Source organism: Oncorhynchus clarkii, chromosome 28 (assembly GCF_045791955.1).
Source record: "Oncorhynchus clarkii lewisi isolate Uvic-CL-2024 chromosome 28, UVic_Ocla_1.0, whole genome shotgun sequence".
Lineage (NCBI taxonomy): Eukaryota > Metazoa > Chordata > Actinopteri > Salmoniformes > Salmonidae > Oncorhynchus > Oncorhynchus clarkii.
In genome coordinates, this window is record NC_092174.1 from 36557373 (window position 1) to 36581298 (window position 23926).

At 42.7% G+C, this 23926-nt stretch overlaps 1 protein-coding gene across 1 annotated transcript in view; it reads right to left on the reverse strand.

Moving 5' to 3' along the window:
* Nucleotides 1–12810: 12810 nt before the first annotated feature.
* The window catches only part of LOC139386498 (potassium/sodium hyperpolarization-activated cyclic nucleotide-gated channel 2-like), a 73635-nt gene continuing 62519 nt past the window's right edge, over nt 12811–23926 (reverse strand). Inside the window, exons 5-9 of the mRNA XM_071132071.1 lie at nt 16879–17025; nt 15812–16052; nt 15342–15506; nt 14122–14394; nt 12811–14016 (exon numbers count right to left, since the gene is read on the reverse strand). Coding sequence (XP_070988172.1) covers nt 13313–14016; nt 14122–14394; nt 15342–15506; nt 15812–16052; nt 16879–17025 — 1530 coding nt within the window. The 3' untranslated portion in view covers nt 12811–13312. The remainder of the gene's footprint in view (nt 14017–14121; nt 14395–15341; nt 15507–15811; nt 16053–16878; nt 17026–23926) is intronic.

The window sequence follows — 23926 nt, forward strand, 5'->3', positions numbered from 1 at the left end:
GGTACCGAGTCAATGTGCAGGGGTACAGGCTAGTCGAGGTCATTTAAACAATATGTAAAGTGCCATTCAAAAGTTTGGACACACCTACTCATTCCACGGTTTTTCTTTATTTTTTCTTTATTATTTTAAATTTATTTTACGCACATGCTAATATCGATTTCCTATTGAACATACTTCTTTCCGTATGAAATATTACAGTTTGATTACATTTTAGTATCTGAGGGGTCAATAGAAACATATTTTGACTTGTTTTAGCAAAGTTTAGAGGTAGAGTTTTGGATTCCTTCCTCTGCATGTTGAACGAGTGGATTACTCAAATTGATGGAGCCAACTAAACAGACTTTTTGGGATATAAAGAAGGATTTTATCTAATTAAACGACACTACGTTATAGCTGGGACCCTTTGGATGACAAATCAGAGAAAGACTTTTAAAAAGTAAGTGAATATTTAATCGCTATTTGTGAATTTATGAAACCTGTGCCGATGGAAAAATATTTTGATGTGGGGTGCCGTCCTCAAACAATCGCATGGCATGCTTTTGCTGTAATGGCTATTGTAAATTGGACAGTGCAGTTAGATTAACAATAATTTACACTTTCAACCGATATAAGACTATGTATGTACCAACATGTTTAATATCCATAATTTTTATGATTATTTATTTTGAATTGCGCGTCCTCCAGTTTCACCGGAAGTTGTTCCGCTAGCGGGACCCCTATCCCAGAGAGGTTGAGGCAAGAACATCTCAAATAAGTAAAGAGACAGTCCATCATACTTTAAGACATGAAGGTCAGTCAATCTGGAAAATTTCAAGAACTTTGAAAGTTTCTTCAAGTGCAGTCGCAAAACCGTTAAGCGTTATGATGAAACTGGCTCTCATGAGGACCGCCACAGAAAAGGAAGATCCAGAGTTACCTCTGCTGCAGAGGATAGTTATTAACTGCACCTCAGATTGCAGCTCAAATAAATGCTTCACATAGTTCAAGTAACAGACACATCTTAACAACAACTGTTCAATGGAGACTGTCAATCAGGCCTTCATGGTCAAATTGCTGCAAAGAAACCACTGCTAAAGGACACCAATATGAATAAGAGACTTGCTTGGGACAAGAAACATGAGCAATGGACATTAGACCAGTGGAAATCTGTCCTTTGGTCTGATGAGTCCAAATTTGAGATTTTTGGTTCCAACTATAGTATCTTTGTGATACTCAGAGTAGGTGAACGGATGATCTCCGTGTGTGTGGTTGCCACCATGAAGCATGGAGGAGGAGGTGTGATGGTGTGGGGATGCTTTGCTGGTGTCATGACGTTGCCCTCTTTGGGTACAGTGAGCACCATCCCCCTCTCCTTCTCTATACTCCTTACACCAGGCTCTGTTAGACAGGTCATAAATTCCTGGAGGAGTATATAGAGAGAGTGAGTTTTCATAGAGAGAACAAAGGAATTTCTTCCACCTCACGGAACTTGAGGTCCGAACAATATTCATGTTCTGGAGAATGTATAAAAGATCGATGAAGAATTCAGCTACGAACTGGTCCTTTTGGTACAATTTTGTGAAACTCATGAGAGACAATACAGCCACATGACCATAATCCTGTTTATACAAGAGTCTCAGTTATGAGGCTTATATCTAATTGTTGTATAAAATGAATGAGTAAAGATGAAACTGTTTGTGAAATTATGTAATGTATTTTAGACTGTTTAATGAAGGAAACTCCAATTCCCTTTGGAATTTAACTAAATCAGAGGACTGCCCCCTTGAGCACAGGCAGGAACCGGCGTCATGGGACAGCCCTTTTCTATGTTCCGAATAAAACCCCCACCTGGGTTTTCCCACTTGAGACCAGCTTACCTCGATAACCACGAGAGGGCTAAGGTTTGAGTAGAGACCAGCTTACCCCGATTTCCACGAGAGGGCTAAGGTTTTAGGAGAGACCATAAACCTGAGTATAATCTAAGTTTTGAGTAAATTGCTGAATCTTTTAACCATACCACGTGGTTAAACTCTTAGACTACTGATACCAACAGAATAAGAACAAATCTTTGATGCTAATTACTAGTCTGCAGCTAGGAATTCGGTTTCATTGAACGCAAAGGCCGACAACTGCCGAAACATCTATTCTATAACGACATTAATTAATGTTACTCTGAACTATCCATTCTAACCACGGCAGAGAGAGAGAGAGCGAGAGAGAGAGGGCGGACAAACTCTCCAACAGAAACAAACTTTTCAACAGCGATCCCATCGACACACTGAGCGTAAATATATATATTGATTGCAATTATTCCCGAATGAGTGAGCGTTTATGTGCAAAGGATTAGCATTTCAATTGTTATAATTATCAACTCTGTAGTGACTTCTCAGCTGACCCCCACTTCCCTTTTGTCCACCAAGCCGCGATGCCGGTTTAGCCCACTAGGGCACATTCCCCTATCATTTCCTTGTAACTATATCTACTGTTGCTATGCATTTCTGTGATTACTTAGTTAGTAAATAAATGATTTAAGACAATTGATGTATGGATGACTCATAGTGAAGACTGGGTTTGTGCAGATAACCAACAATTTACGATGTTTGGAATGAGACTAAAGTGAGGTAAAGAATAATTCATTAATTCAAAGACTAATTGATCAGATATTAAAATATCTGAAAGTTACATTAGGAAAATTATAACTTTGTAATCTGAATATTTTCCTTGGTGCCCCGACTTGCTAGTTAATTACAGTTACATGATTAATTAGTTTAATCATGTAATAATAATTACAGTGTTATTTGATAAAAATAAGTCTTCAGTTTTAATGATGCCAAAGACACGACACTAGTGACACTGTCAGTGATTTATTTAGAATTCAATGCACACTTAACCAGCATGGCTACCACAGCATTCTGCAGCGATATTCCATCCCATCTGGTTTTCGCTTAGTGGGACTATAATTTGTTTTTCAACAGGACAATGATCCAAAACACACCTCCAGGCTGTGTATGGGCTATTTGACCAAAGAGAGTGATGGAGTGCTGCATCAGATGACCTGGCCTCCACAATCACCTGACTTGGACCACAGAGTGAATAAAAAGTAGCCAAAGAGTGCTCAGCATATGTGGGAACTCCTTCAAGACTGTTGGAAAAGCATTCCATGTGAAACTGGTTGAGAGAATACCAGGCAAAGGGTGGCTATTTGAAGGTTCTAAAATCTAAAATATATTTTGATTTGTTTAACACTATTTTGGTTACTACATGACTCCATATGTGTTATTTCATCGTTTTGATGTCATCAGTATTATTCTACAATGTAGAAAATAGGAAAAATAAATAAAACCCTTGAATGAGTAGGTGTGTCCAAACGTTTGACTGGTGCTGTACATGTAGGTGGGAGGGAGCGAGGGAGAGCTTTGTACGAGTCTCTGTGTGTGGAGTAAAGGTGGTCTAGAGCTATTTTTCCCTCTGCTTGCACATGTGACATGCTGGTAGAAATGAGGTAAAACTGATTTAAGTTTGTGTTATTTCATTGGTTTGTGGTGTTAAATAGACAGCTACAAAAAATATAGATTAAAACTCTCTTGGTAGATAGTGTGGCCTACAGCTTATCTTGAGGTTTGGGCCTGGTCCACGAGCAGCAGTAAACCTTTGTGTCTGACTCATTAAAGAAAACATATTTGTCCAGTTCGAGGGAGCAATTGCTGTTCTGATACCCAGAAGCTCTTTTTGGGCATAAGAGACTGTAGCAGAAACATTATGTACAAAATAAGTTACAAACAATGCGAAAAAACACACAAAATAGCACAACTGGTTAGAAGCCCATAAAACAACAGCCATCACTTCCAACTACTAAATCAGTAGTTGTTTAGTAAACTGTCGGAAACATTCACTTGCTTGACCATGTTGCAGGTGATATAACTGTTTGCTACATGCAATATTTGCTTTGTGGACTTCACCTGACAGATGCTGCTCTCCGGTTTTGTGATGAAACAAACATTATGTGTAGTTGAATTTATTCTGCCACTGTGTGACTGTTGTGTTTTTGTTGTCACGGCCTTATTGATTATCACGATGGCATATCAACGAATGGGTCATAGAGCAAACAATAAAATTATTACAACATAGGTTGTAATATGGCTTTTTTTACTGGCCTGGCTTCCCCAGTGATTTGACCCACGCACTGCCACTGTTCATACATATACTGAAAATATATATAAACACAACATGCAACAATTTCAAAGATTTTTCTGTATTACAGTTCATAAACTCTACAAAAAAAGAAACGTCCTCTCACTGTTAACTGCGTTTATTTTCAGCAAACTTAACATGTGTAAATATTTGTATGAACATAAAAATATTCAAAAACTGAGACAAACTGAACAAGTTCCACAGACATGTGACTAACAGAAATTGAATAATGTGTCCCTGAACAAAGGGGGGGGGGGGGGGGGGGGTTCAAAATCAAAAGTAACAGTCAGCATCTGGTGTGGCCACCAGCTGCATTAAGTACTGCAGTGCATCTCCTCCTCATGGACTGCACCAGATTTGCCAGTTCTTGCTGTGAGATGTTACCCCACTCTTCCACCAAGGCACTTGGTGAGGGCTAGGGAATGGCCCTAGCCCTCACCCTCCGACCCAACAGGTCCCAGACGTGCTCAATGGGATTGAGATCCAGGCTCTTCACTGGCCATGGCAGAACACATTCCTGTCTTGCAGGAAATCATGCACAGAGCGAGCAGTATGGCTGGTGGCATTATCATGCTGGAGGGTCATGTCAGGATGAGCCTGCAGGAAGTGTACCACATGAGGGAGGAGGATGTCTTCCCTGCAACGCACAGCCTTGAGATTGCCTGCAATGACAACAAGCTCAGTCCAATGATGCTGTGACGCATCGCCCCAGACCATGACTGACCCTCCACCTCAAAATCGATCCCGCTACAGAGTACAGGTACTCGGTGTAACGCTCATTCCTTTGACTGTAAACGCGAATCCGACCATCACCCCTGGTGAGACAAAACCTGCGACTCGTCAGTGAAGAGCACTTTTTCCAGTTCTGTCTGGTCCAGCGACGGTGGGTTTGTGCCCATAGATGACATTGTGCCGGTGATGTCTGGTGAGGACCTGCCTTACAACAGGCCTACAAGCCCTCAGTCCAGCCTCTCTCAGCCTATTGCGGACATTCTTAGCACTGATGGAGGGATTGTGCGTTCCTGGTGTAACTCGGGCAGTTGTTGCCATCCTGTACCTGTCCCGCAGGTGTGATGTTCGGATGTACCGATCATGTGCAGGTGTTGTTACACATGGTCTGCCACTGCAAGGACGATCAGCTGTCTGTCCTGTCTCCCTGTAGTGCTGTCTTAGGCGTCTCACAGTACGGACATTGCAATTTATTGCCCTGACCACATCTGTAGTCCTCAGGCCTCCTTGCAGCATGCCTAAGGAACGTTCACGCAGATGAGCAGGGGCATCTAACCCTGGGCATCTTTCTTTTGGTGCTTTTCAGAGTCGGTAGACAGGCCCCTTTAGTGTCCTACGTTTTCATAACTGTGACCTTAATTGCCTACTGTCTGTAAGCTTTCAGTGTCTTAACGACCGTTCCATAGGTGCATGTTCATTAATTGCTTATGGTTCATTGAACAAGCACGGGAAAGTGTTTAAACCCTTTACAATGAAGATCTGTGAAGTTATTTGGATTTTTACGAATTATCTTTGAAGACAGGGTACTGAAAAGGGAAATGTATTTCTTCCCTAATTTACAAGGTAATCAGTCAGGAACATTTCTGGGACCAGTACCTTGCATTTATATTTTTGTTCAGTATACATAAGCTGTAAGGTGGGATGCAAGGTGAAAAATCAGTGAAGAAGTTTTGGGTTTAAGAACTGAACATTGAGCAAATGTCAATCTCAGTTAATTTACGTTACTCAGTGACTTGTTAGCCCACTGAGCTAAAGAATAATCGTAAGGCCTAGGAGCTAACAGGAGTGGTAAAGGAGTGGTCACGTCAGTAAAAACAAAGTCATTTCAATTCCAAAATAAACTCACTCAATTGAGTAAAGGGTTCATTCTTGCCATTTATACGTTTATTGATTTTTCCATAACAGAAACAAACCAGGAAGGCAGCACAACAACACTAAGATAAATTGTACCCAGATCTCATCAGTCCCCATTTTTCAGGAGGCTGTGCCCTGGTTCCTGTGTGCTGTGCTCTGTACCCTACTCCCAGGTGGGCTGAAAGTAACAGAACGCTTGGCCCCGTTCACCAGCCGTTACAGCTGTCCCACTCCACCGCTACAGAAGCATTTAAAGGTCAACTCTGACAGAATACTCCTCATAGGCCAATAAATCCTCAAAGGGGATGTGTTACTACTGTAATACTGTAGGAACCGTATGTGTACTGTACCCTGGCTTTGGCTTTGAATGTTTTATCATTTCATAAGGTTTTATATGTGTTGCTTTATAACGATAAATAAATACAATCTGTACAGATGCAGGATATAATTTGCTTGAAGCTTCTAAAGTTTGTAATTTCCACTTTAAAATTTCCCTAACTAAAAATGTATCAATCCCTACACAAATGTCCATTAATTATAATACACACAATAATTCACATTTCCTGTTGCTGCAGGATTATTTTCCTGCTGTTGGAATTAAGATCAAACATCTGTAAAGAAACGTTAATTGAATTGCCATTTTCCTTCAAGAGTGGCTTAATATGTTTTATACAGTAGATAAAACATTTTAAGGAAGGAAGGACACTACTGTACAAACATAGGTACAGCTACACACACAATGCATGTGTCTTTATACACTTTATACAACATAGGTGTTTATGAGATATAATACTGCAATGAATTGTTCTTCATAATTCAGTGCTCCGGTTATTCTCTCCCTAGTGTCTCTCTCTGCTCCAGCCCGGATCACTGCACTCTGTGTGTCCTGGGTGGGGATGGAGGGATGGAGGGCTGAAAGGTGGAGGGCTGGAGGGTGGGAGGGAAGAAATGAATGGTGGGAAGAGGGAGTGAGACAGAGGGGTAGAAGGAGGGAGAAATGAGAGAGAGAAGGGTGGGAAAGGGAGAGAGGGTGAAGAGGGGAGGGTAAATAGGTGGGAGAGGGGGGAGAGATAGAGAGAGTGAGAGAGGGTGGGAGCTGTGCTCCAGCTGCTCCAGGGCCTCGCCAGAGGAGTGTGCCCTTGGGCTGCCCTCGTCGCTGACGTACGCACAAACAAACGCACACAGACACACTCACACACATGCACACACTCGATCGTTCATTCACTCTCACATACACACACAGCCACATGTATGAGCACACACCATCTCTTCTCACACGCAAGCAGTGATAGGAGGCTCCAGTCTCAGACAGCTCATCAGGGATGCAGCAGAGCCCCTGTCTACAGAGACAGACAGAGAGACAGAGAGAGAGAGAGAGAGAGAGAGATTTTCTATTGAGGCAAAGAGAGGAAAGAGACAGACGCCTCTGTGATTAACTGGGTCTGTGTGCTTGTTTGCATCTGTTTTGTAACAGCAAATCAAAGGCCATACAATTGTTCAGGCTATATGTGTACTGTAGGTGTCACCTACAAAACATTTGTTTCACAGCAATGATTTTAAATTCAAACACCTATAGTAGGAGGCTGACTGTGAAGGCTGCTGAGGGGAGGACGGCTCATAGTAATGGCTGGAACGGAGCAAATGGAGTGGCATCAAACACCTGGAACCCATGTGTTTGATGCATTGATACCATTCCATTCATTCCCATCCAGTCATTACCATGAGCTCGTCCTCCCCAATTAAGGTGCCATCAACCTTCTGTGGTGGGTAACTGTGCCACTGTGTGTTCTTCCTCGGGTATTCATTGAGATATTAACTATAAGTAATTTTGGACCCTATTAGCCTGTAGAGATAACGTAGAGATAACGTGACCACCCCCAACAGTTGAAAAACACTTTAAGTGAAGTGTGAATAAAAAAGTGTTCAGGTATAGCCAGAATATGAACACACAAATCAATGAAGGGACATGACTGCCAATGCGCTCATCTTTTTATTGCACAACAATGACTCATTTTGTTAGGAACGCTTTAACAACATTTCCACCAACCGACAGACCAGCTTATTGAGAGAGACCAGAGCCTGGCTCTGAGTTCTGGACCAGCTGAGAGAGAGAGAGTGTAGGACAGCCGTATACCCTGTCCCAAAGCCACCTTTAGGTCCTACCCCTATTGCACGTATGTTCATCTGAAAGGATTGGGTAGGTGGAAGTATTGTGGTGGAAGTTCCAGCAAGCCTATCAAAGGAAAGAGTGGAGCTATTACCATATTGAGTACATCTATCCACTCCTTGCAGATAGTCACTATATGTGAAGTACTTAGGAGTAGGGGTTATTGGTCAGTTTGGGGTTGGACAGCTAGATATCAGCTCAGACAGAGTACAGTATGGAGTTCAGTGGAGCGTTAAAATACTTGAACCCTTACAGACCCAAACACAAGCTGAACCTGAGGGGCTTTAAGACAACCTCAATGGGGAGCGACAAACATTGAGTGACAACGAGATAAATTTATTTTGTTTTTTCATTGCCAGATGAGGATAAACCCACAGTGGCTGGAATATAGAATTCCACTTGAGTTCTGAGAACCTTTGTACTGGAACCACTGTTAGGAAGGCTAGCTGCAGTGATGTAGAATCTCTTTTGTCAAAAGATTCCAAAATAAACTGCTTTTTCAGATGGCAGCTCTCAGATTGCAATTGTGTCTGTTTCTGCTTGAATGGGCCTGAAGATCTAGCTTGGTGTTCTCAAGTGGGACCAACAATGTAGAAGGAAAGGCACAGGTACACACATGCACACACGCACGCACGCACACACGCACACACACACACACACACACACACAAACACACACACTATACAGAGAGTCCTAAAGCAGAGAGAAGGCTTAGATAAGCAGGCTACAGTAGCTACAACACTAAGATATAATAATTGTCAGACTAGTTGACATTTTAAATAATTGTAGTTGGTTACACAGAAATGTCTAGATTTGAAGGTCCCACAAGGAATTATCAACCAAACATCCCCTCTAGGTCAGAAGCAAATACATTGGTTAGTCAAACAGACATATATGAGAAACAGGAATCAAGCTTGGTCCTGCTGCTGCTCCCCTGGTCTTCAGATGAACAGTTTTGGGGTGTCCATTTTCATTTGAATGATTCTTGATTTGAGTTAAGTTGCCCACAAACACTGTTTGTTGTCTGAGGTGATATCTAGACTGCGTAAACTCCACGAAAAAGCTTGTTTTGAGTTCACCCTCTCATTGTAGAAAATGTTTGGATTACACCAGATTGTGGTACAAACACGACAATGTGCCCCCATAACTCTGTGTATGTCACACATACAGTAGATGAGTAGAGTACAGAGCGCATGGTGTTTGAAGGCTCAAACCAACAAAAATGTGTAATTTTGTGTTTCCCAAACCAGGGAAATTGATATATACTGACATTGTCATTTTAATTCAGCAGTACTAATCTTTAGCTAACATTTGTACATATATTGCAAGTTGAAAATCAAAACACATATTTGCATTTCTACAAGCATGTACATACCACAAAAATAGACTATGTGGAAACTAGATATACAAGGCACAGGGTACAGTATATGCTGTCCATGTGCATTGGGGCAAACTGTAAACAAAAACAACAACAAAACAAACAAAAAATACTTATCGAAACAGAAAATACACTGATATGCTAAGACATCAACACTAAGGTATTCAGTACCCTTAATATCTTTCAGATCTGGTACGGCAAGAATTTGAGATTTTAAACTGAGATAACCGTCTCTCAATAATCGTTGGTTGGTTTCAAGCATATGTGGGGAATCTCACTTGCATTCCATTGCAAGTCTCTTTTTCACAGAGAACAAAAGCAACAGTAAATGAACAGTGAGACTTTACTCGAATACGCCATCTTAAAACCTGCATAACACTGTCTTATACATAACAGATGCAAGGGACTCAAGAACATTCACTGAGGTGTCATTCATTGATCAAGAGTCATGCTGGGTGCATGGGAACTCTTGCACAGAAACAGAGATGATATTGTCTGAACATAGCAATTTTTTATCTGCCCTTCTTTTTTTCACTGCAGGTGGACAATCATTCAAATCTTTACAAATAATATCAGCACAGTCCTTATAGCAGCTTAGTAGGGCAGACTCGGGTATTAGCACATACAAGGAATAGGTAAGAGGACCAATTGATTGCAATGACACAGCATTGAAGTGCACAACTGGAGTTCACTCATTTGGACTTAACTCCTTCATAATTGTATAGGCATTTTGCCATGCACTTTTCCCATTGGAGAAAACAAGCAGTCATTATAGTAATATGTTGGGGACTATGATCTGACTTAAAATATGTGACAGTTTAAAATGATAGGCTCAAAGCATTAGATTTTGATATGTGGCTCAGAATATAAGTGATACACTTGTCTATAATAATAATTGCTATCAAGTGATCCAGAACTTATGTGAAATTGAGGTCAAATCAATAGTGAACCAATAAGGGATCAATAAAACCATACAGATGTACAGTAACTGTAGCTAGGTCAAATCAATAGTGAACCAATAAGGGATCAATAAAACCATACAGATGTACAGTAACTGTAGTTAGGTCAAATCAATAGTGAATCAATAAGGGATCAATAAAAGCATACAGATGTGGGATCTTAATTTGACCCTGCTTCTCACAGCAGGAAAATAAACCTTCAGCAACACAAAAATGTCATTATTATGTGTATTATAATTAATGGATTTTTTTGTAGGTGTTTTTCGTTAGGGAAAATTGTGTCTGAAATTTTAAAGTGGAAATTACAAACTTTAGAAGTATTTTTAAACCTTGAATACACTACAATTTACATTTCCTGTTGCCCAGGAATATTCTCTGCGACAACAGTGGGATCAAATTAAGATAGCAGATCTGTATATCTTTCCGGAAAGGTGGTAAACCTGAGTGAAATGTCCATCATCGTGAAAGTTCAACGCTTCAAAAGTCAGAAATGGTACGACGACTCAGCTGCCAATTTTCTCCCAGATTTTCCCCAAAGACATTATTAGATTAACCAGATGTGACCGTTGTAAAAGACTGAAGCAGTGATTTCCCCTTTGCATTAAAAGGTCATAATGTGACACAATGTGCTTAATGTTGAGCTCAATTTTGCTGTGTTGCTGTTTTGCTTCTCAGTGACAAACTGAAAATGGTTTCAACTCTCTGTCCTACATCCAATCATTTAAAAAAGTGTATTGTCTTGTCATAGAACAGAGAATGGGGTAACACACAGTTTACATAAAGAACACACCCAGACCAGAGAAGCAATAAACCTAAGAAACATAGCACAAACATTCAGCGACACAATCTCCCTTCGCATCGTCACCCAGAATAATTTCGGTCCTTGTATTTACATGGCAGTTTATTTCTGATTAGCTGTCTTCCCCCTCATATGGCATACATTCAGCAAGAGAAGGCTTTGAAGTACACCGGGATTAGAATCATTAGAATATTTATAATCAATGTCACAACCCGCCACAACCATGAATTTTGAGAACTAAATAGGATTGTTGAAGAATAAATAATTTTCGTACAGACATTCTTAGAGTTTGAGATTCGAAGGAGCTGTATCACATACTACACCAAAAACACACAGGTGAAGACATACTTTCCTCCTCTGCCCCACAACATTTCCCATTGGCATGCATTCTGTCAATTACTTAGTCTTTCTTTACAACATACAATATTACTTTAAATGGACTTTAAAGTGACAGTTTGGGGGAGTTGATTTCCATAACTCCATTCCGGAATCCTCAGGTGACCATGAACCAGTTTGAAACCAGTTTGCCTCATTTGATCCACAAAATAATTACATCCACTCACTTCCTCTGATATTTTTTGGTTAAGATAACAACGTGGTCACTGGATTACAATAACACAACATGTGAAGCCACGGCAGCTGCTGGATTTTTTAAGGTTTCACAGTAAAAATAAAGAAATTAGTTACCTGTACAGCATATGTATATACATTTTATATATATATATATTTAAATATATAGGCGGGGTAAAAGTATTGCAGAATTATATTGCATGTATTAATCAATAAACCTGGACGAAAACAAGCAAGTATACAGTATGGGTTGTTTGCGATGGTTCTTTTTGATAAAGCTCAGATGATTTACCACCATTTTTGCCTCCAGGGTCACAATCAGTATATTTCTGCTGACATGACAAGTGGATATCTTTCCAGACACATTTAGTTGGGCAGAGAAGCTGGGAAATATTGCCTGTGCCATTGCCAGCAAATCCAACCAACCAGGCCTGACAACACAGTGTAAAGATATGAGTACACAAGTCAGCTCTCTTGGAAAAACAGAATGGAACCAAAAACATTCATACCACACACACACACACACACACACACACACACACACACACACACACACACACACACACACACACACACACACACACACACACACACACACACACACACACACAAACCAAATATATGGCTTCTAAACTTGGAATCAAGGCAGTTGAATAAATGGCATTTTCTTCTATATTTCTTTTTTAGTTGATACAGACACAACCAAACTTTGTGTTTAAGCTCAACTTTGGTTTGGAGTAATTACAATGAAGATATTACCTTTCGGTATTTTATTTTTTTTACTATTTTAACTATTTACACATCGATGTAAGATCGACCAGCGGTCTAAAACACTACCTTCACTACTATTTTAAACAATATGAAGAGCAATGTATTTATTTTGCTACAACAGCGTTTACAGAAAAAAGGACACCTAAAAACACATTCTGAAAGCGTAAAATGTCATCATTGTCATTTGATTCAAGTCCCTGATTTTGCGTTTTTAAGTCCAGCTCCTGCTAGATTGCATTGTATGGATTCTACACAGTATGCAACAGTTACATTAATGATGTTGTTTCTCAATATCTTTACAATAAAGACAGCAATATAGGTGTTTGGAAGCAGAGTGTAAGGGGTGATACTAAGACTACAGGTGCTGGCATAGTAGAATAGTCCAGTCCCACCATTGTTAAACTAGTTTAATTGTTTCGACTCTCCAAGTCACACGAGCCAAAGAGTTCCTCTTTCCTCTTTGTTGACTCCGACCGACACACAGGACATTCAGGTAGAATGACTGACGGTGTGGCCCCATATGAAGCCAGCCAGGTCAGTAAGGAAGCCGACCAGTCAGGTCATCCAGACAGAGATAAACAGACGTTTAGATTCACCCATGTGAAGAAGGCCTCTCTCCTGCAGCTCTCATAGGGTCACAAGTTGGAAGACAGCCGGTTCCGGGCTGAGTCTAACTCCGGTATGCTAACGATCGAATCCTTCTTAGGAGCTCCAGGGGCCGGGAGCCCCGACCCAGCCGCCGCTGCAGCCGCCCCCATCCCGGGTGCTCCTCCTGGGGGAGGAGTGGAGGCGAAGGCCACCCGCTGTGGAACTCCCGCGGGTCTCCCCCCAACCTGGACCCCAACCCCAGAGGGCCCAGGCTGGCTGGGGTGAGTGGGCTGAGGGGGGCCGATGGAGGTGGAGGAGGCATGGGTGGATGGTTGGGTAGATTGGGGAGGGCTGGGGCCGGCAGGAGGGGTTCCATCCTGAGGGAGGGAGAGCTGGGAGGCGGAGAGGACACGGGCATCTTGGCTAAGGGTGCCTGAGTGGAGCGAGTGGGTGCTTTTGTGTGAGGAGGGCCTCTGGATGGTGTGCGTGGGGCTGGGAACGTGGTGCTGCACCAGGGACAGCTGAGACCCAGACGGCCCCGCTCCCCCCATGTACTGGAATGTCCGTCCTGGATGCGCCAGAGGGCTCTGGACTGGTGGGCTGGAAATAGCCGACCCAAACACTCCTGTTGCATGAGCCATCTGTGGTGGCTGGGACTGGAGAGGAGATGCGGAAACAGGGCTCTGTGACAGGCTATGGACCACCTGGAACCTCCGCAACATACGGGGGGACTGCAGCGTCCCTGACCCTGACCCAGACGCTGACCCTGGCCCTATCGGACCTGGCCCCATCCCCATCCCCATCGGCCCCATCCCCGGCATCCCCATTCCCCCCATCGGCCCCATCCCCATTCCCCCCATCGGCCCCATCCCCTGGGGGCAGAAGCTCATGGCCACAGCCTGCTGGAGGCTGGCGAGGGCCCCGACCCCGGATGGGCCTGCGGGGGAGAACATGCCCCCAGGGACGGAGGATGTCATGGACATGGTGCGGGGCCTCTGGAGGTCCACCAGCTTGACCATCTCACGGTCGTACTTAACAATCTCCTGGATCATCTCATTCTCATGGTTGTTGAAAACGCCGGAGTTGAGGTCGTGCTGCACTTTGTGCATCAGAATGGAGTTCTTCTTGCCTGTGATGGAGTGAGGAGGAGGATAAAAGTAGAACTTGATGAGGATGAGGTAGAGGAAGAGGAGAACAAGGGAGGAGGAGGAACACTGAAGGTATTTTCTATCCTTCAAACTAGGTATATTGTTTTTGCAAGAAGCAAAAGAAGCAGTGTCACTTCATCAAGGAAAAGAGTCACCCATTTTGAATGTTATATCATTTTTATGCATCTCTGAGCGATGTTTTTGTGTGTTCCTGAGCTATTGTCGTTTAAGCAGGCAGAAATACAGCCGGTATGACAAGTTTTGCATTATATAATGAATATCGCACATAGAACTAAATAACATTCAAAATGGGTGAGTCTTTCTTTTGTCCTGTTTAGAGCATGCTGAAGCAACCCCATAACTCAGGTCAATGCTCGGGCTAGAGTTATCTTTCATAGATAAGTTTGCATCTGCTATTTCTAAGAGGGAGTCTAACATAAAAGGTCAAATAAAGATGTGTTTATGTGATAGCAATACATAATAATAGGGTAAGATGCGAAGATGAATTCTCAATAAAGACAGTGTCACGCCCAAAGTCTGGTTTTATCCTCTACACCCCTGTGAAAATAACAGGTGCAACCACTTGATAAATCTGGCCCAGTCACTATTGATTGGACCACTGTTGTGTCTGGCAAACAGTTGGGAATGCAGCATCTGTGGAACCACCTGGGTACCACTAGCGCGGAAAACTACTATCACACAGGTAGTTTATTGTTCTCTTTCTAGGAAGAGAAGCAGTACAACTAGGGCCCTATTTGACTACTTTAAAATGCATCCTTCTTTCTTAGTTCCCTTGGGAAGTAATCACTGATCTAACACAAATGGATTGTTGAAAGTTCACGGATCTACTACTGTCAGTTCAGTGATTACTCTAAGGCAGGGAGTGAGGAAGCTGCATTAGTACAGGGCCCAGAGCTCTCTTCAGTACCTATGCGGTCCAGTCGGTCAATGGCCACGGTCTCAAAGGCCCGTCTCATCATGGGATACTCCTCCAGCACCTCATTAAAGTTGTCCACAGACAGGGAGTAGAGACGGCAGTACGTCTCCGCTCTGACGCTGGCTGTACGCCGACCCCGCGTCAGCAAACAGATCTCTGATAGAGGGAGACAGGGTCAGGAAACACAGAGATAGAGCAAAATGTCTCAGAGATACAATATATTCATGTTCTATTTCATTATCTGTAAAATATACCATAGAAACCACCCATTATCTGTTCCACTACCAGTTGTTTGGGATTGTGGTACACTTCCAATAAAGTTGTGCTAGTTTTCACACATGAAAACCCACAAAGCAGTGTGTATTCTGCTCCAGAATACTCCAGTGATCTCATTATGTCTAAATATTAATTGTTCACTGAATGAAATGAAAGTCTGTGTGTATTGTGGTTCAGGCCCATACCTCCAAAGTAGGAGCCATCAGAGAGCTTCATTCCCAGGGTTCCCTTGGTGATAACGTTACAGACTCCGTGCTGGATAAAGTACATCTTCTTGCCAATGGTGCCCTCTCTGATGATGTAATCACGAGGCTGGAAGACCTCAAAGCGGAGCATGATCAGCATGGCTGTCACAAAGTTGGGCTCTGCGTTGGCGAACAGCGGCATGGACGCCACCAGCTTACGGCAGTTGAAATTGACAATTTCCTGATGATTGGATAGACAAAGTTTGTTAGTAAAATATTTCAAAAACGCTATATCCACCAATTATTCACATTGATGTTTTTTCTTTAGAAATGATTGCTTATGGGTACATTCATGTGTGTGTCAAATATTACTGTTCTCAGATTTTTTATTAATAAGATATTCGATGTGTATGAAAATGTTTTATACCATTGGTTAGCTGGAATGGAATGTTTGTATCCTGTATATTTGACCTGTGTATGAGTGCACTTATAGTAAGTCTCTCTGGATGAGAGCATCTGCTAAATGACTAAAATGTCAAATGTTACACATACAGGTCTCACATTATTGTATTTATAATATCGTTGTAACATTTCTATATTTCTTCGTTCATTTCTTAGAATTTGGGGGATTTGTATGTATTGTTTAGTAATGACAGGTATTATTTCAGTGTTGGAGCTAGAAATATAAGCATATATAAATGTTTTATATTGATGTCATACATTTAGCATTTGACTGTGTAAAACCTAGCAGTACTACTTCTTTTTCTGAGAGTGAGTATAGCATTTTGCAACAAAAAACAAAAACATGATTATATGTCTCTGAAATAAAACCATCAAGTGATGGATTTTAAACAAATACATGTCTGTCATTAAACCATGCCATGATTAGATAGAGAAAAAACACACAAATCTCTTTCATAATTTCTTTCAACAATAAAAGCTAATTTCCCAGCATTTCTGAAAATGGATATATATCATTTTGGAAGGAAATACTTGAAATGTTTTTAAATGGTTGTGTGTGTTTGTGTTCATGGCGTGCCTGTTTAGGTAGGAACTCAGAGACCCACCTCTCTGAGTGGTTCGTTCAGTTCCTCTAGGATGCTGTCTTCATCAAACATCTTCCCCTGGTACCGGTGCTCATAATAGTCATGGATTTTCTGTCGGAAGTCGGATGGCAGCTTGTGGAAGGACATGTACTGCTCCACTTGTTTGTACTGTAGAGAGAAATAAAGTCAATGTGCTATCTAGAACCAGAAAGGGTTCTATCTAGAACCAAAAATGGTTCTTCGGTTATCCTTATAGGAGAACCCTTTGAAGGACCCTTTTTGGTACCAGGTAGAACCATTTTGAGTTCCAAGTAGAACACCTTCCACAGAGGGTTCTACATAGAACCCAAAATAGTTCTACCTGGAACCAAAAAGGGTTCTACTTCGAACCAAAAAGGGTTGTCCTATGGGGACAGCTGATTAACTATTTGTATCTAAGAGTGTAGAGCTTAAACTGACTCTATGGAGTGGTTCAACCATTCCATCATGAAAAAAAGGGAGACCCATTACTAAAGTGGATGGTGGACAGGCCACGGTCAAAACTAAGGTCTGGTTATCCAGACAAAGATTAAGTCTATTCTGGACTAAAAAACATGCTAAATGGATCATTTTTCTAGCCTAGGACTAGCGATTTTTAGTCTAGGACTAAGTCTATTCTGTCTGGGAAATCAGCTCCGAAAGCTATGCATTACTAAATCAATGGAATGTATCAGGTGGTGTATAACTGGCATGGTGTTTGATCCCAACCCTCCTCAGGATGCCAGTCTGCCAGTCAGGAAGACCTATGTGGTTGTAAAGCTGTTGAGCTGTGGGAGATGGAGAGATTCCTCTGTGCACTTTTATGTCAGCATTCGTGCAGTTCAGCCCACGTCAAACAGGGAAGCTGTCTCGTAAACATGTCACTCCACACAGCACTCATAAAGCCTTCACAAACATAACACAGGCCTGGGTCTTAACTGGCCCTGACACGTCAAAACCCACACACATACTGGCAGACAGACAGACAGACAGACAGACAGACAGACAGACAGCTGAATTAACTGTTTTCCTTCCCTTCTTTCTCAAACCATTAAACATTTACAAAAACAGAATCTCTCATAATTTCAGAGAAAATAGTATAAACTATGCAAATCTAGAATGTGAACACTTACAAACACCTTACTGATTGTAATATATAATAATATATGCCATTTAGCAGATGCTTTTATCCAAAGCAACTTACAGTCATGCCTGCATACATTTAACATATGGGTGGTCTAGGGAATCAAACCCACTACCCTGAGGTTACAAGCACCATGCTATACCAACTAAGCTACATACTAAGGTCTAGTAATAGAGTGTTAATAACTGCCTTATTCATGATTTACTACTAGACAGGAGCACCATACAGGTTTACCATACCCCATTTGACCCTCCGCTTTCATCTCTGCCACATCCACCAAGAAGAAGCCATATAATTCTAACAAGCTCGGTTGAATAATTCAAAGGCAAAATAAGGAAGTGAAGTTTCCCATGGGTGATGAAAGCTTTGCTTCCCTAACTTATGCTGTTACATAATGAGATGCTGCGTCAGTGCTGCTGCTCTCGGACAGGCAGGCTGAACTGAAGCTGTGGTGGCATAGGTAGGTGTTGCTGACATAGTGTGTGTGGGTGTGTGGGGGGGAGGGTGTTGCTGACGTAGAAACAGCCCAGGACCTGCTGGTGATGCTGATAGGCTAACCATCATAACAACTGAACCTGCTGGTGATGCTGATAGGCTAACCATCATAACAACTGAACCTGCTTGTGATGCTGATAGGCTAACCATCATAACAACTGAACCTGCTTGTGATGCTGATAGGCTAACCATCATAACAACTGGACCTGGTGAGGATGGATCAGTCATTGCCTGTGTCTGAAATAGTACCCTTTGCCTATATAGTGCACTACTTTTGACCAGGGCTCATATGGCTTTGGTCAGAAGTAGTGCACTATATGGGGAATAGGGTGCCATTTTAGACACAGCCACTGTTCCCATTGTGGTGAGACCATAGAAATGGAATAAGTAGAATGGAGTAGTTGTAACATAGAAACCAGTAGTTCTATTATTTACAGGATTTCTATGGTACCACCCCATGTACAGATTATACAAATAAAACATGATGTTCAGTTGAACAACTTGAATAGTGGTATCCCAGAGCTAAACATGTGAATTCCAATGAGTATTTGAAGTGGATAATGGTACTGTAATACCCACACCTACTGCTACTCCCAGTTTGAGCATCAACCATATCCCTCTTTGTCTTCTCTGATTGGTGGGTGATGTAGAGGTCATGGGTCAAACCTATCCTCAGGGATTTAGACTCTTAAGTACAGGAGAATGAAGCAACAAAACACTATCTGTTTGGCTGCTGATTGGCTTAAATAGCTGCGGTTTAATGACCTGCTTTTGAAAAACATGTCCAGGTGCCAGATGGATTTTTACAACCTGACAGCTCTCCGATGTTTTTGAGAAATGAGAGAAAGGGTTAGCCAATGAGCCACAGCGCTCGGAGGGGGACTGACAAACATCCAAAGAGGGTCAAAATGACACCCATTTTCTGTGTCACTTTGATTGGTCCATATGCTGCAGCTAAACAGTGTGAGAGATGTAGCCTAAACATTGGCATTCATGGATTTCTGTTTAGCACTTGGTGGTGGAATAGTTCTCCATTCACTATTGACAGCATGATGGACAATGTTCTATCACTTTTACTTCTACCCAGGGGCCTACAATGGGGTACAAACCGTGTCTGACACTATTTATCCCTTACAGTTAAACACAAAAATAGTAAAAATCCAATGAAAGTAAATGGAAATAGATATGTCATAGCGATTATCAATTCATCACTCATGATGTTGAAGCTGAACACAACCCCCCGGTCTGCTCCAGTGACACAAGTGACATCAGTGACACTTATACGTCTCTGCAGCATCTATCTTTAAAGCTGTTTCATCTCAACCCCCCCCCCATGGACTCCCCTTTTCCCTCTCCTCTCTACCCTTTCCTCTCCCCTCAGTCCTCGCTCCTCACCATGAGGAATTCTAATTTGGGTTCAGTGCGGACAGCATTTTCAGATATATAATTAATTCACTGCATTCCGGCCTAAATCACTTCATTATAATACATAGCACATCTAGCAGTGAGTGAGAGGCTGATGACAGCCAAGTCAAAGCCTGTCTTCCTGTCTCCCATCCCGCCAGAGAAGATGTGAGCAGAGGTAAAACAACATCAAAGTCACTACTGCTGTGTTAATTGGATTTCTACGGAATCAGAAACACACTGAGAGTGACTCTGAGAGAGCTAATGTCCACGGGATGTTGGGCTGTGCAAGTCTTACATTTTGTTTTACATTTTCCTCCATTGAATGTCTGAATACGTTTACGTATATCTATGAGCTACCGTCTTTAAAAAAGATTTGGCTGTCCCCATAGGATAACCATTTCTGGTTTCAGGTAGAACTATTTTGGGTACCATGTAGAACCCTCTGTGGAAAGGGTTCTACAGGGAACCCAAAAGGTTTTTACTTGGAACCCAAAAGGGTTCTTCAAAGGGTTCTCCTATGAGGACAGCTGAAGAACCCTTTTAGGTTCTAGATAGCACCTTTTTTTTCTAAAAGTGTACATACTGATATTTAAACCTCTATATACAGTCAGAACTAATGGTGGTCACAGTAGATCTTAACTCAGTCTGAGTAATGGAGGTGGTCAGAGACTTGATTTGTGTCTGAGAGAAAACAGCCCACATCAAATCAAATCAAATCAAATGTATTTATATAGCCCTTCGGACATCAGCTGATATCTCAAAGTGCTGTACAGAAACCCAGCCTAAAACCCCAAACAGCAAGCAATGCAGGTGTAGAAGCACATGAAAAAAGACTACAGTTTAGAATCCTATAATAAACTGTAGTAAACTGTAGAATACTACTAATGTACAAAACATTAGCAACATCTTCCTAATATTTAGTTGCACCCACTTTTGCCCTCAGAACAGGATCGATTCGTCAGGACATGGACCACAAGGTGTCGACAGCGTTCCACAGGGACGCTGGTCCATGTTGACTCCAATGCTTCCAACAGTTGTATCAAGTTGGCTGGATGTCCTTTGGGTGGTGGACCATTCTTGATACATATAGGAAACTGTTTAGTGTGAAAAACACAGCAGCGTTGCAGTTCTTGACACTCAAACCAGTGCACCTGGCACCTACTACCATAACCCGTTCAAAGGCACTTCAATCTTTTGTCTTGTCCATTTACCCTCTGAACGGCACACATACACAAGCCATGTTTCAATTGTTTAAAGGCTTAAAATTCCTTCTTTAACCTGTCTCCTCCCCTTCATCTACACTGATTCAAGTGGATTTAACAAGTGACATCAATAAGGGATCCTAGTTTTCACCTGGTCAGTCTATGTCATGGAACTAGCAGGCCTTCTTAATGTTTTGTACACTCACTGTAGTATCCATTGACCCTGTGTAGTACTTAAATCAAATCAAAGTTTATTTGTCACGTGCGCCGAATACAACAGTGAAATGCTTACTTACAGGCTCTAACCAATGGTGCGAAAAAAAAGGTATGTGTGTGTGTGTGTATGTGTGGGTGTGTGTGTGTGTGTATATGTGTGTGTGTGTGTGTAGGTAAGAAAATAAATAAAATAACAGTAAAAAGACATTTGAAAATAAGAGTAGCAAGGCTATATACAGACACCGGTTAGTCAGGCTTATTGAGGTAGTACGTACATGTAGGTATTGTTAAAGTGACTATGCATATATGATAAACAGAGTAGCAGAAGCGTAAAAAGAGGGGTTGGCGGGTGGTGGGACACAATGCAGATAGCCCGGTTAGCCAATGTGCGGGAGCACTAGTTGGACGGGCCAATTTAGGTAGTATGTACATGAATGTATAGTTAAAGTGACTATGCATATAAGATAAAGAGAGAGTAGCAGCAGCATTAAAGGGGGGTTGGGGAGGCACACAATGCAAATAGTCTGGATAACCATTTGATTACCTGTTCAGGAGTCTTATGGCTTGGGGGTAAAAACTGTTGAGAAGCCTTTTTGTCCTAGACTTGGCACTCCGGTACCGCTTGCCATGCGGTAGTAGAGAGAACATTCTATGACTGGGGTGGCTGGGGTCTTTGATAATTGTTAGGGCCATCCTCTGACACCGCCTGGTGTAGAGGTTCTGGATGGCAGACAGCTTTTCCCCAGTGATGTACTGGGCCATGCGCACTACCCTCTGAAGTGCCTTGCGGTCGGAGGCCGAGCAATTGCCGTACCAGGCAGTGATGCAACCGTACGGGATGCTCTTGATGTTGCAGCTGTAGAACCTTTTGAGGATCTCAGGACCCATGCCAAATCTTTTTAGTTTCCTGAGGGGGAATAGGCTTTGTCGTGCCCTCTTCACGACTGTCTTGGTGTGTTTGGACCAATCTAGTTTGTTGTTGGAGGAATTGTCGGTGAAGCTCTCAACCTGCTCCTCTACAGCCCCGTCGATGAGAATGGGGACGTGATCGGTTCTCCTTTTCCTGTAGTCAACAATCATCTCCTTAGTCTTGGTTACGTTGAGGGATAGGTTGTTAATTCTGGCACCACCCGGCCAGGTCTCTGACCTCCTCCCTATAGGCTGTCTCGTCATTGTCGGTGATCAGGCCTACCACTGTTGTGTCGTCAGCAAACTTAATGATGGCGTTGGAGTCGTGCCTGGCCATGCAGTCGTGGGTGAACAGGGAGTACAGGAGGGGACTGAGCACGCACCCCTGGGGAGCTCCAGTGTTGAGGATCAGCGTGGCAGATGTGTTGCTACCTACCCTCACCACCTGGGGGCGGCCTGTCAGGAAGTCCAGGATCCAGTTGCAGAGCGAGGCGTTTAGTCCCAGGTTCATGTGTTGAACGCTGAGCTGTAGTCAATGAACAGCATTCTCACATAGGTGTTCCTTTTTTCCAGGTGGGAAAGGGCAGTGTGGAGTGTAATAGAGATGGCATCATCTGTGGATCTGTTTGGGCGGTATGCAAATTAGGGTGGGTCTAGAGTTTCTGGGATAATGGGGTTGATGTGAGCCATTACCAGCCTTTCAAGGCACTTCATGGCTACGGACGTGAGTGCTACAGGTCTGGTGTCATTTAGGCAGGTTGCCTTTGTGTTCTTGGGCACAGGGACTATGGTGGTCTGCTTGAAGCATGTTGGTATTACAGACTCAATCAGGGACATGTTGAAAATGTCAGTGAAGACACCTGCCAGTTGGTCAGCACATGCCCGGAGCACACGTCCTGGTAATCCGTCTGGCCCCGCAGCCTTGTGTATGTTGACCTGTTTAAAGGTCTTACTCACGTCGGCTACGGAGAGCGTGATCACACAGTCGTCCGGAAAAGCTGATGTTCTCATGCATGCCTCAGTGTTGCTTGCCTCGAAGCGAGCATAGAAGTGATTTATCTCGTCTGGTAGGCTCGTGTCACTGGGCAGTTCACGGCTGTGCTTCCCTTTGTAGTCTGTAATAGTTTGCAAGCCCTGCCCCATCCGACGAGCGTTGGAGCTGGTGTAGTATGATTCAATCTTAGTCCTGTATTGACGCTTTTCCTGTTTGATGATTCGTCGCAGGGCATAGTGGGATTTCTTGTAAGGTTCCGGGTTAGAGTCCCGCACCTTGAAAGCGGCAGCTCTACCCTTTAGCTCAGTGCGAATGTTGCCTGTAATCCATGGCTTCTGGTTGGGGGTCTGTGCGTACAGTCACTGTGGGGACAACGTCCTCAATGCACTTATTGATAAAGCCGGTGACTGATGTGGTGTATTCCTCATGTCATCGGAAGAATCCCGGAACATGTTCCAGTCTGTGATAGCAAAACAGTCCTGTAGTTTAGCATCTGCTTCATCTGACCATTTTTTATAGACCGAGTCACTGGTGCTTCCTGCTTTCATTTTTGCTTGTAAGCAGGAATCAGGAGGATAGAGTTGTGGTCAGATTTACCAAATGGAGGGCGAGGGAGAGCTTTTTACGCGTCTCTGTGTGTGGTGTACAGGTGATCTAGAATTTTTTTCCCGCTAGTTGCACATT